Below are 13548 nucleotides of genomic sequence, written 5' to 3'. Positions count from 1 at the left end.
TCGCCCGGGAGTAGTAAACATACCCGTTTCATATAGACTGTAAGTCATGGGTACATGTTGTGATCTCAGGCTAAACAATAAAGAACTAATAGAGGAGAAGAAAATAGAATGAAAAATATATGATTAATCTGAAAGAAGAATGGAGAAATAAATAAAACTGGTTGGGATAAGACAAATAGCAAGCTACTAGAGTTAAACTTAGCTCCATCTGCCAGTCATTATGTTGAATGTAGATGGATGAAACTCTTAACTAAAAGATAAGACTGTTAGCAAATTAAAGAAAAAATAAATTTAAGACTAAACAAATCCTTCTAAAAAAGATAAGACTGTCAGGCTAGATTTAAAAAACTAGCAAACAAACTTAAGTGTATACTGTTTACAATAGCCATACTTTTAAAAAAAAATGTGGAGAGCAGGCTAAGTGGTTAAGGGAGCCCACACGGCCAGCCACATGGTTCCAATCCCAGTTCTCACAGCTTGAAAAACACACTAGATATATGTGCCCAAAATCCTGACAGGAGGGAGAAGTGTGACCATACCCCATTGGTAGGTGTTTTCCCTATCTCTCTGTCTCTCTCTCTCTGGCAATAACTGCCTCTAGCAGTTACTAAAAAACAAAACCAAAAACCCAGTGGGCTTAAATTAAATGATGGAAAAATCACATTCCATACAAGCATACCAAAAAGAGAGCTGATGTTACCATGTGAGTATTAGATGGAGCAGAGTAAAACAAGTGCAGCTGGAGGTAAAAGGCAACGTTGCATGGTACTGAAAGGGTCAGTTCAGCAAGAAAGATCACCACCCTAAGTTTTTGAATACCTAATAACGCAGCTTCACAATACTCAGCCATACACAGAAATGAAAGATAAAAGGACAAACCTATGCAGATAGTCATTTATCTGCTTGGCCAAGAGAACTTGTAAACAGAAAAGTCAGTTAGGATGTAGGAGATATCACAGATACAACCTGAGCTTTGTACACTTCACACAGGAGGAATTGCATGTTCCAGTTGAGCATTTGCCACAGTAGCCTGTATGTTGGGTCACACACCAAGTCTGAAAACATTTCAAAAGGTGGGCTAGAATAGAAATCAATACCAGGGAAGTACCCAGAGATGCTACACTTTTAAGTAGATCATGTGCCAGTAGAAGGAAATCACAGTTGAAATTAAAATACCATGTATCAAAACGAATCTAAAGCAGTGTTTAAAGAAAATGTGTTACTGCCAATATTTTTGAAATTTTGGATGAAATGGGCAAATTCTCTAAAAACAATATAATTTATCAAAATTAATAGGAATAAATACTAGATTGGAGTATTAAAGAAACATATTCTGTAATTTAAAACTTTTCACAAAGAGAAACTCCATATCTCACCTGAGCGCTCCATTAATAGAGCTCCCAGACACCTAAGGAAGAGATCATACCAATTTTATGTAGACTTTATCAGAGAACAGAAACAGAGATACTTTTTTTTTTTTGAAACAGAATTTTGCTATAGGGCAGATGCACTTGCCAGAGAGTGACAGAAAGCGAGAAATCATGCCCCCCTCCCCCCGAGGGATTGGTCACATCACAATCCCTTTTCCTTCATTCTTCTCTTAGGATTCTGGGAACGCATGCACATGTGCCCTCCGTGAGTTTTAAGCCACTGGATCTAGAACTTGAACCTTGGTTGACTACATGGGAGTCCAGCAACATAACCACTACTCAATCTGCTGGTCCCAAGATACTTTTTTTTTTGGAGAGAGATTTTTGCTATAGGGCACATGCACTCACCAGAGAGATAGAAAGTGAGAGCTCACCCCCCAGGGGGAATGACCACACTGAAATCCTTTCTCCTCCATTCTCCTCTTAGGATTTTAGGTGCACACCTGACGTTTTGCACATGCACGCACACACACGCCTGCCCAGCGTGAGTTTTAAGCCTCCAGTTCTAGGACTGGAATCACAGTTGACTACTTGGGAATCCAGCAAGGTAACAATTGCGCCATCTACTGGTCCCTAAGGAGAGATACTTCTTAACTACTACGAAGTCAGTATAACCTTACTAAGATAAAAATATTATAAGAGGGACCAGCAGATGGTGTAGTGGTTACAGTGCTGACTCCCACATAGTCCACCAAGGCCCAAGTCTCAAACCTGGAGGCTTAAAACTCACTCTGGGTGCATGTGCATGCGTGTCCAAAATCCCAAGAGGAAAATGAAGGAGAGGGGATTGTGGCATGACCCTCCCCACTGGGGGGGGTGATCTCTCATTTTATGTCTGTCTGTCTCGGACGAGTGCACGTGTCCTATAGTAAAAAAGTCTCTAAAAAAAAGTTATATGAAAGGAAAATTACAGGCTAATATCTCACAAAGATAGATGCGAAAATTCTAAACAAAATATTAGCCAGTAGACTGTAGGTGCCACATAACAACAATAATATATTTTGATCAAGTCTAGTTTGTTATGGGAATATGGGCTTGTTGTAACATACGGCAATCAGTTAGTCACTATAATTTACTACATTAACTGAGGAAAGATCATAACGTTACTATGTAGTCTTTTCATTAATAAAGCATATGATAAAAATGCTTTTCCTTTTTTTGGAGAAGTCTTTGCTATAGGGCGCATGCACTCACCAGAGAGATCCTAAGAGGAGAATGGAGGAGAAGGGATTGTGGCATGGCCATCCCCCTGGGGGGTGATTTCTCGCTTTCTGTCTCTCTGTCTCTCTCTGTCTTTCTGGCAAGCACATGTGCCCTATAACAAAAAACCTCTCCACAAAAAGAAAGAAAAAAAAAAAGCTTTTCTTTCTCATCAAAATGCTTAGCAAATGAATAAAAGGGAACATTTTTTCCCCAAGCTGTTGAGGTTGGGATTTGAACTGTAATCAGCCAGTTAGCCACATGGGATCTGGCTTCCAGTACATATCATTCAATCACTGCACTACAGAGCCAACCCAAAAGAAACTTTCTTATTCTGATAAAAAATAAGGTGCATGAATGCCCACATCATAATTGATGGTAAAATATTTTAACATTTCCCTCTCCGTTTGCAAATGTAATTAGAGTTTCCACTCTAAATATTCAGTGCTTTGTAATAGGTCTGGACCAGTGCTATAGGCAAAATAAAGAAAGAATAGGCAGAAGGAATGGGAAGGAAGAAGTTAAAACTGCTATTTTCACAGGTAGCACAACTGTTTATAGTAAAACTTCTGAAAGAACTTGCCAGTATTAAAATGAAAAAGTAAATAAAATTGCTGAATATGAAGTGAATATGCAGCTATTTATTTAATTTCTACATACTAGCAATAAACAAAAAAAGAAATTAAAAATGCCTTTTATATTAACTCAAAAAGCATAAGATACTTAGAATATCTAACAAAACACAGATCTACGACTTCTGTGCTGAACTCAGAGTTGCTGAGATAAAATTGAACCCTAAAGTGTAAAACGGGATTTACTTTGTTCATGAATTGGAAGACACAGCATTTTTTGGTTTGGTTTGATTTTTTTGTTTGTTTGATTTTTTAAAATTTATTTATTAATTCATTCATTCATTTTTCTTTGAGAGGGAGAATATGCCATGTGAGAAGAGTCACCATTATTAGGATGTCGTACAGAATTGAATTAGAGTCCTCCCAAAATCCACATCCTTCCTGGAACTTCAAAATATGACTTTATTTGGGAAAAAGGATCTTTACAGATATAATCAGTGAAGATGAGGTCATTATAAGGAGACAGACTTACAGAGGAAAAGACTGTGTGAGGAGGTTAGAACGAGCTTAGAAGCTGAGAAACACATGGGGTCAGAGAGCTGCAGTAGGCAGAAACGGTCCCCCACAGGGAGCACTGCCCTGAAGACACCTGGATTTCAAGTTTCTGGCTCAAAATTCATTGCCTCACTGTGACTACGCCCCATTGGCAGGTGTTTTCCCCTCTATCCCAGTGAGGCAATGAATTTCTGTTGTTTGAAGTACCCAGTTTGCGATGATGTTTTAACAACCCTAGGACATTAGTAAAGATGTCAATGATATCTAGCTTCACTAGCATTCCAATCAAAATGCAGCCAGGGGTGCACATGTGCGGGTGTGTGGAATCAAAAGGCTGTGACAACGCAAATGGTCAAGACATGCTTCACAAGAAGAGCAAAGTTGGAGACCTCACCCATCAGGAATTCAGAACAACTCTAAAGCCACAGTAACCTCTGTAGTATACAACAACAGGTGTCTCAGTGCATTGAACTGTAATTTTAAAAAAATGCCACAAACTGAGTGGCTTACTATAAATGACAGGAATTTATTTCTTACAGTTTTGGGGGCTGGAAGCTCAAGATCAAGGTGCCAACAGGCTCAGTGACTGGAGAAAGCCAAACACTGCTTCCAAGATGATGACTTAAATGTTGTATCTTCACATGGCAAAAGGGATGATGGATCTTCCTAGGATCCCTTTTATGAGGGCACTAATCTTATTCATGAGGTGCCACCCTTATGACTAATCAGCTTCTAAAGACCCCACCACCAAACACCATCACTTTGCAAGAGATTCGGGTGTATAAATTCTGGGGGAGATAAGGACAGTCAGACCACAGCAATCAACAGATGAAGCCAAGCAACAGAATGGGTAGAGACGTAACGCTCGTTTACCCCTGATTTCCAACAAAGGCATTACTGCAGTTGAGTGGGAAAAGGGGTAGAGCCAGCCAACCTATTTGGGAAAAAAAAAAATATTTGACCTCTTTTTCACAACATGTATAAAACTTATCTTGAGTTGGATCAGTACCTAAACTTGAAAACAATCCATGATCAAACTTCTAGAGGAAAATATTCAGAATATCTTCATAACTTTCTGGTTAAGCAAAAATTTCTTAAAAATAGAATCATGAAAAGAAAAACTGAAAATGTACACGTCATTAAAATTAATATTTTGAAAGATCTAATGTTTTTTTGGGCCAGATGTGGTGCTCACGGGATGCTGCTGCTCAGTAGGCTGAGGCCACATGGAAGGCCCAGCTTCAGTTCCCAGCCCATCCTAAAAGTCTGGGCACAGTAGCCCACACCTGTAGTCCCAGGTATTTAGGAGGCTGAGACAGGAGAATTGTGACATAGCAAGACCTTATCTAAAATAATATGCACAAACACAAGAACATTTTTTGTCAACAGAACCATTAGAAGTCTGAAAAGTCAGTAATAATTAGAAGTTGTTTGCAATGCATATGTTAGACAAGACATAGATCCAGAACGTGTAAAGAATTACAGATTGAGGGACCAGCAGTTGGTGTATTGGCTATGTTGCTGGACTCTCATGTAGTCGACCATGGTTCGAGTCCTGGACCCGGTGGCTTAAACTCAGGCCAGGTACATGTGTGTGCGTGCCCAGTATCCTGAGAGGAGAATGGAGGAGAAGGGATTGTGGTGTGGCCATCCACCCTGGGGGTTGATTTCTTGCTTTCTGTCTCTCTCTCTCTCTCTCTCTCTGAGTGCACACATCCTATAGCAAAAACCTTTCCAAAAAAAAAAAAAGACAGATTGAAAAGAGAAAGACAGCCCATTAAAAACAGACAAAAATGGGACCAGCATATGGTGTAATGGTTATGTTGCTGGACTCCCATGTGGTCAACCGTGGTCTGAGTCCCGAACCTGGTAGCTTGAAACTTAATGCTGGTTTCCTGCATACGTGCCCAAAATCCCGAGAGGAAAATAAATGAGAAGGGATTGTGCTGTGGCTATCCACCTGGGGGGGGGGGAGTGATTTCTCAGTTTCTGTCTCTGTCTTTCTGGCAAGCACATGCGCCCTATAGCAAAAATATCTCATGAAAAAAAAAAAGGCAAAAAATCAGGAAATCTGAATGGTTAATGAGTATACAAAGCTAAGCCTTCTCACTCACGAGTCATTAGGGAAATGCAAGTTGGAACCTTGGAAGCAGCTGATGTGAAAAGGGCTGTCACTGCAAGATGTTGGCATTTGCTTTATTTATTTTTTTATTATTATTTATTTTTATTATTATTTATTTTTTAAAATTTCATTCATTTCGTTTTAATTTGACCAGAGAGAGAGAGAGAAAGTAAGCAAGCAAGCCACCAGATCTGGGACTCAAACCATGATTGGTCATGAGGGAGTCCGGCGCCCAATCCACCACATCACCTGCTGGCTCCTAAAAAAATATGGAATGCTTCACGATTTTGCATGTCATCCTTGCTCAGGGGCCATGCTAATTTTCTCTGTATTGTTCCAATTTTAGTGTATGTGCTGGCAAAGAGAGCACCCTATTGCTTTATTTTTAATAGTTCAGCCTAGAAGGAAACCAAGTGTGCGTCAGCAGTAGGATGGATAAATGCATTGTGGAGTGTTCACGCTCAGAACAATAGGCAGAGGTGAGAAGAAAGACACAGTGGGCTGGCCCAATTGGCCTAGGGGTAAGGGAGCTGCATCCCTGCACCCTACGCGACCGACTGCAGTGTCCTGAAAACATGCCTGGCCTATGCATCCGTGCCCCGTGAATCCCCAGTGAAGAAAAGGGATTGTGGTATGACATGCCCCATTGGGGAGTGCTTTCTCCTTCTCCCTGTCTCTCTGGCGATTAAAAAAAAAAAAAGGAAGGAAGGAAGGAAGAAAACACTGCTTGATGGCACAACACAAGCCAAAGAACATAGGGAGCCGAGTTGTCTGGTCCCATTTCATCAACTCAGAACTTGTGCGGTCACAGTTCCAAGGCATGGCCACCTTTGTGGCGTTGAGTTGGAGACACAGGGGGCCTTTAGAGACAGAAAAAGCTGATGTGTGTCTTAGTTCATTTTGTGTGGCTGTAACAGAATGCCTGAAAGTAGGTAACTTACAAAGAACAGAATTTACAAGGAGAATTCAAAAAGTTTGTGGAAAATGGAGTTAAACTCCAAGTTTATTTTAGTACCAAAATAATTAAAGTGTATGCATAGTTTCTTCATAATACAAATATTACATAAACTTTTGAAGACCCTGCCTATTTCTCACAGTTCCGGAGACTGGGAAGTCTTAAGATCAAGGGGTCTGCATTTGATCTGCTGAGGGTCTTCTTGCCGTGCCCTCACATGGCAGAGTGCAGAAGGGCAGGAGAGAACCACGTGATCCCGTGAGCCCTTTTATAGCAGCATTCACCCATCTGTGAGGGCAGAGTCCTTGTGACCTCCCTTCTCAGCACTGTTGAATTGGGGATGGGACTTCCAATACATGAGTTTCAGAGGACGAATTCAGACCTTACTATATAGTATATCTGAATATACTGGTTACACAAGAATACAGGTTTATTGAGGTATACTTTGTGTATTTTATGTAGAACTCCAAAAATGAGTGAAAGAATTGAATGAAGGAGAAAGCTGTGGAGTTGGCTGATGGATATAGGAGAGTTGCACATGCTGCAGGTAGGGTTGGTTTACAAAGAGGCTGAACAGGACAGTTTTAGAGAAGAATTTGGAGCCAGTCAGATGAACCGGAACAGATCAGTCCTCGCAGGCCCTGAAGCATCCTGGGACCGCACAGGATTGAAGTTATGACAAGTCAGCATTTTAGTTTACTGACCAAGCACATCAGAAACGTCCCTCAGTGCCCTGTCGGAGCCTCACCATGCTAGTGCCCATCCAGTGAGGTGTGTGGGTGGTTCTCCTGAAGTCTCTTAGGGGCTGCCATCCCTGCTCACAGACCCTCATTGTTCTCTCACACCTGCTCGGTGAGCCAAGCAGGTCCAGACCCCCGCTGAGATGTAGAGTCCAAGGATGCCACCCAGGGGTACTACTGAGAGCTGCCCATGGCTTCTCTGTTCCCAGGAACAGACTCTGCCACACACCTGGAGCTACCTTCGTCCTCATTGTTGAGAGCGGGATCTAAACCTTCCTTAGCCATGTCCACCATCTCCTGGAGGGCACCCTGGCTGACTGTTGGATTGTTTCCCAGGGCCCATTGACCCCTGTATGGCACATTGCCTCTCTGTGTCTTTTTTTTTTTTTTTTAAGGTTTTTGTCATCGGGTTCATGCACTCACCAGAGCGAGACAGAGACAGTAAGAGGGAAAGTGAGAAATCACCACCTGGGAGATGGCCACACCATAATCCCTTCTCCTGTGATTTGGGCTACACACACACAAAGGCACCTGGTGTAATTTTCAAGCTGCTGGGTCTAGGACTCGAACTGTCATTGGCCGATTGGGAGTCCATCGCCTTAACCATTATGCCACATGCCTCTCCTGTCCCTACCCAATCCCCTCCTCCTGCCTTGATCTCTGCATCTGTGCATTAGCTATTCCTACCTGGCTGAGCACTCATCTGTGTTGTCTCCTGACAGGGTGACTGATACAGAAAGGGTTCTCTGGTATGGAAGGAGGCTGGGTCGGCCCAGCCAGGAGTTCACATCATTCTGGGCTTCTACGTGTCTGCCCCGAGCTCCTGGGAAGGGCATCGCTTCCCTGGGAGGTCAACTAATGAGCGCCCGGTGCTTGTTATTTCAGGCACTGTCTGTTCCCCTTGCACCAAGGCAATTTGCACCTGGAGAGCAGGAAGTTTAAACAGGGATCTTTACATGTCAGAGTCATGTATATACTCTGGTTTTATTTTGCAAGGACACAGAAGTAAGATTTAAAATCAACCAGCCATACCACCGTTCACCCCGGTGCCTCCTGTGCTTAGTGTCGGTGCTGTGTTTGGGTGAGGAAGCTTCCCCACAGACAGCTAAGGGCCTTGCAGGGACCCAGAGGACAGGCAGCCTCCTTAGTACCTTGGGTCTCTAGGATCCTTGCCACCACTTTTTTTCTCTTTCTTTGTTGATTTTCGTAAGTTTAAAACTTAAATATAATGTATAGAGATGCCAGGAAGCAGAGGAAGAAAACATGCTGTTCCTGCTGCCAAGCCAAAGAACCAGGGTTTATCAATGCAGTTTGTGAAGATGTTATCAGAGACAGTCTTAGAAAATACGTGAAATACTAGAGGGCCTCCGAAAGTTTGTAGAAACATAGAATTAAAGTATGAGTTTATTTTGGTGCAAAAACGTTTGAGATCCATACGTAGTCTTTTGGTAAAACACATTTTCCATGAAGTTTTTTGAAGACTCTTGTATCCTGGCATTCCTTGGAGAAGTGCAGAGCAACGGAATTAGGATAGCTCAGTGAGGGGGCTGTGGGAGTCGCTGCCTTCAAGTTCCCTTGCTTATGTGGAGACCCTAAAATGTCCTCCCTCCCCCTCTCCTTTCCTCCCCCTCACTCCCCTCCCTTTCTCTCTGCCTCCCACAGTACAAGCAAAGGCAGTGCTGCCTCCTTGGGTCTCACAGCCAACTCAGCTGCTCTTCCCCAGAATCTCCTTCCTAATCCCTGTCTTGGTTTTGGCGGCATCTGTTAATAATAGTTGGGGTTTTTGCCAGGGTGGACATCACTTTTTATGGGAAAGCGCATTTAAGATCCCATAGTCCCAGATCCGAACCAAGTGAGTGGCAGTCATTGGGGGTGACCTGACTACTGAGGGCCTGCCCTGTGGAGCTCCCCACCTGGGTGCAGGAGTCTGCCATGTGGGAGATGTCCTGTCTCTCTGGTCACTTCTGAGCACTTGGCCTCCTGTGACCTCAGGGGAGACACTGGGACCTAGACCAGCACTTTTCCAACTTTAACACAGAGAAACCCCTACTGTATCATCAGAAAAGCCAGCAAGGTGACCCTCAGATGAGGCTGACTGGGCACTGCAGGCCCTCCTATTGAAAGTTATGTGTTAGCTCTATGTTGGCTCCTGGGGCTATTGCTGGGGATTGACTGTGTGACCACAGGTCTGACAAGAGGTGGATGTGGCTGACTACCCCAGTTCTGCCTGAGCTCCTGCCACCTTGCCTCACAGACAGTCCTTGTTTCTGTTCATGTTTCTTTAGTGAATGTTCGAGTGACTTAGAAAGCACTTCACGGGCTTCCTAACTGGTGTCTTGGTTACACTGCAGGTATGACCTGGATGCCTGTGACATCCAAGAAAAATACCCAGATCTATTCCAAGTGAACCTGGATGTGGAGGTGGAGCCCAGGGACAGGCCAAGCCGGGAGGCTCCACCATGGGAGAGTACAAGCATGAGGGGGCTGAACCCTAAAATACTGTTTTCCAGCCGGGAGGAGCAGCAAGACATTCTGTCTAAATTTGGTAAGATCCCACAGGCAAAATGAAAGAATTTGAGCACTAGCAGGTGACCTGATTCCATTACCAGTCTTGGAGGTCTGTGCCAGGGCTGGGGCAGTGTCCTCCTTCTCCCTTGTTGCTGTGTCACACACAGGTTATGGGGGGTTTCAGATACCCCTGTCCCTTGACACTGTCATGCCTCAGCCCCTACACCAGGGCAGGGAGAGTTCCTTCCTTAGGCCTGTTCACAATCTGCGTAGCTGTGGGGTCATCCCTATCTGGACTGTAGGCACAGTGAGCATGTCCCAGCCCTGGAGTCAGGTCACCCCCAATTACTGCCACTCACTCAGCTCTTGGGGATGTTGTGAAGCTGGAACTGCAGCCCCATAGTCCAAGTTGCCTGTGGACTTTGAGGGTCTTACATTCTAGACCTACGCCCTTATTAAATGTGACCTTGAAAATGTTTACTTCAGAGCAATCACAAAAATAGTGGCTCAGAAAGTGCACTGGCAGGTAAGACTCATGGTGTTGTTTTGATGCTCTTGGTCTACATTCAAGTTTTCTTAGGCCTATTAAGTATCCCTGAAGAGTGTGTGTGCTGTGTGCATGTGTGGCATGTGCACAGATACGACCTAACATTTACGTGCACAATAGGGGTCTGTTCACAGACTGGACCCTCGCTGTCCTTGTGTCAGTGCGGATTTCCTGGCGTCTGGCTTCTGTGTCCTTCCCACCCCATGGTTGCTGCCTGGGGTAGGTGACCTGATGCCCCCCTCTCCTGGCAGGGAAGCCGGAGCTCCCCAGGCAGCCGGGCTCCACAGCTCAGTACGACGCCGAGGCCGGGTCCCCGGAAGCTGAGCCCACGGAGTCGGATTCGCCGCAGAGCAGCAGCACAGACACCAACCACTTTCTCCACACCCTGGACTGGCAGGGTAGGCGGCCCCAGGCCCCTCGACCCTTGCAGAGGAGCCCAGTGTGCAGTGTGGGCCAGAGCTCACAGAGCAGGCTCTGTCCAGCTCCCACAGGGGACGGCTTCCAGTGTGTACCCCAGTGCAAGGCACACATCACGGGATGTGCCGAGGCAGAGTGGGGCTTCCTCAGAGCAGGGCTGTGGACTCATGCACTGGCCTGTTTTTTTAATGGCTCACAACCTAAGGGTCATTTTCATATATATTTTTGAGTTTTTATATATTTCTTCTGTGAGAAAGACAGTATTCCTCATGCCACAGTCCGTCTAAGCCTCAGCCGGCCTCCATTATTGGCAAGCACACGTGTCCTGCGTATGCTGGGAGATCTTGGGATATAAACGTGGGACCTTCCCACATGGCTTCAGCATGTGGAGTGTTCTGTTTCTGCACCACTGTCTGGCCCAGTTTTCTTATTTTGTAAGGTTGAAGGCAAAAAAAGTATGCTCACAAAGCCTAAAATACTGACTCTGGCCCTTGTGGGACTTATTTGCCAACTGAGACCTCTCCCTAAGAAGTTCTTACCCTCCTCTTAGGAGATACACTCACCTCCCCATCATGGTACCCCTCACACAACCCAGCCTAGTAAGGCCATCCATCTTGCACCTGTCCCCAAACTCATGCCCTTCCCAGTCTTATCGTCACTGGCCCCTCTACCTGATGTTCTTCCCCAGATGTGTGCCAGCGCCCTGCAGGGTGCTGTGGTGTGTGCCCTCCAGACTGAGCTCCACAGGAAGCCACTTCATGCTGGCACTAGGGAGCAATGGGCAGATCTTGCTTGAGTTTGAGGTTCAGAGAAGGCTAGAAGAAAAGCCTCATGAAACCTCAGGAAGTTCCTATTGTTAGCTGGATGCTGATGTGGTGCTGGGCCCTTAGGTGCTGAAGCCCAAGGTGTCAGCAAATGGTTCGATGGCCTAGGACACATGCTCTGCTCTGTCTGTCCCTGTGCACTGATCCCCAGAGCTGAACACAGGTCCATCGAGGCCACAGCCTGGGCTCTGAGGAGACAGTCCACTGTGGCTACAGCCACAGTGTATGGTGTCACCAACCTATGGTCTTGTTTTCTTTTCACAGAGGAGAAAGAATCAGAGACTGGTGTAGAAACTACCTCTCCTAGGGAGAGTCAACCTGTTCTGATCGAAGACAGAGATGAGAGCGAAGCATCAGATGAAGGGCCGTCCTTCCCAAGTGAGGACAGGGAACTGGGGGCCGAGGAGGACAAGCCAGGCCTGGCAGCAAGGGCGGGCCAGCAAGACTTGATTTTTGATGCTGGAACCCCAACCGTGCCCCAAGAGCCCACACCTCAGGAAGACAACATCGACCTCCTGGGGCTGCATGCCGAGACAGGCCCTGGGCCGGCTCCGCCATCACAGGTCTGCGGTGCCCCCTCCAGCAATGCTGACCTGCTCAGCCGCCTACTTGGGCCCTCTGAGGCTACTCCAGAAGGGTCTTCGGAGGATCTGCTTGGTGGAGAGGCTCCCCTGCTCTTGGCAAGCCAAGCCCCTCCCCTGAGTGTACAGAACACCACGAGAGGAGGGCCCCCTGCTGCTGGTATGCACTTATGATGTTGAACCAGGTGCTAGTTCCTCCATCTCTCCCGAGCCCATGGGCTTAGAACTGCTCTCTGTTCCCTTTCACGGGCACTGCTGTGTCCACGGGGAAGTCATCCTGAATGTGGCACATTGTGCAACATGATGTGAAGGGGGCGGCTGCACTTCTTGGAGCTCAGCGTGTCCCTGAAAGGGCAGCGCTGAGTCTGGGTTTGATTAGCTGAGATGGTTTCCTTTGTGGTTTAGAAGAGTGGGTCTGTGATTTTGTCCTCATGAGCGAGGGCCGAGACTTTGGTTCTAAACACTTCTTTTCTGTCCCTGCCCATCTTTCCGTAGCTGACCTGTTTGACCCATTCATGCTGTCCTCTGATGCTGACGCCCAGCCCTGCTCCAAGCCTGACCTCTTCGGCGAGTTTCTCAACGCAGACTCCACAGCTGCCCAGCCTGCCTTCCCCTCAACCCACAGTGCCCCACCCCCATCCTGCAGCACCAACTTCCTGCACCTGGGTACGTGGGTACACCTGCAGGAGCTACAGCTTGGCGGGGCGTGGGAACTTCTGCATCCCATGGCCACCTTCCTCAGCACCACTGCTGGAGGTCTAAGATGGTGGGCAGAGCTGGATTATGTGACTCCGGCATCGGAGGCTCCAGGAAAGATCTGTCATACACCCCCTTGATGAACCAGGTCTTTCTGAGACTCCTACAGGATACCCCCAAACTGTCCCCAAACCTGAAACAGGTCTTGTACCCCACGGTGCCCTCCAGTTACTCATGGGCGCTTCAGCAGGTATTTCTTGAGGCCCACATCATGGCCAGACCTTCTCTGGGCCTTAGGAGTGTGGCCATGAGCAGGGATGACACCTTTGCCCCAAATCTTGTTTGGGGCAAGAGGATGAGATCAAGTTTGGGGTCAGAGGGGTCAAGGAATGCAAAGGTGC

The 13548-nt window shown here is 46.1% G+C and overlaps 1 protein-coding gene and 1 non-coding gene across 2 annotated transcripts in view; one reads left to right on the top strand and one right to left on the bottom strand.

Annotated features, from left to right (window-relative positions):
- GAK (cyclin G associated kinase) overlaps positions 1-13548 on the top strand; it is a gene marked incomplete in the record, with an annotated part of 102613 nt that overhangs the window by 74564 nt on the left and 14501 nt on the right. The window contains 4 exon segments of the mRNA XM_014586055.2: positions 9926-10119; positions 10881-11027; positions 12135-12611; positions 12947-13117. Coding sequence (XP_014441541.1) covers positions 9926-10119; positions 10881-11027; positions 12135-12611; positions 12947-13117 — 989 coding nt within the window.
- Positions 6143-6249, bottom strand: LOC114006979 (U6 spliceosomal RNA). Its single transcript, XR_003548636.1, has one exon. It is a non-coding gene; the product is annotated as a U6 spliceosomal RNA (small nuclear RNA).

The sequence above is a fragment of the Tupaia chinensis genome, unplaced genomic scaffold (genome assembly GCF_000334495.1).
Source record: "Tupaia chinensis unplaced genomic scaffold, TupChi_1.0 Scaffold000111_1, whole genome shotgun sequence".
Classification (NCBI taxonomy): Eukaryota; Metazoa; Chordata; class Mammalia; order Scandentia; family Tupaiidae; genus Tupaia; species Tupaia belangeri.
This window is presented reverse-complemented; position numbering and strand designations above follow the sequence as displayed.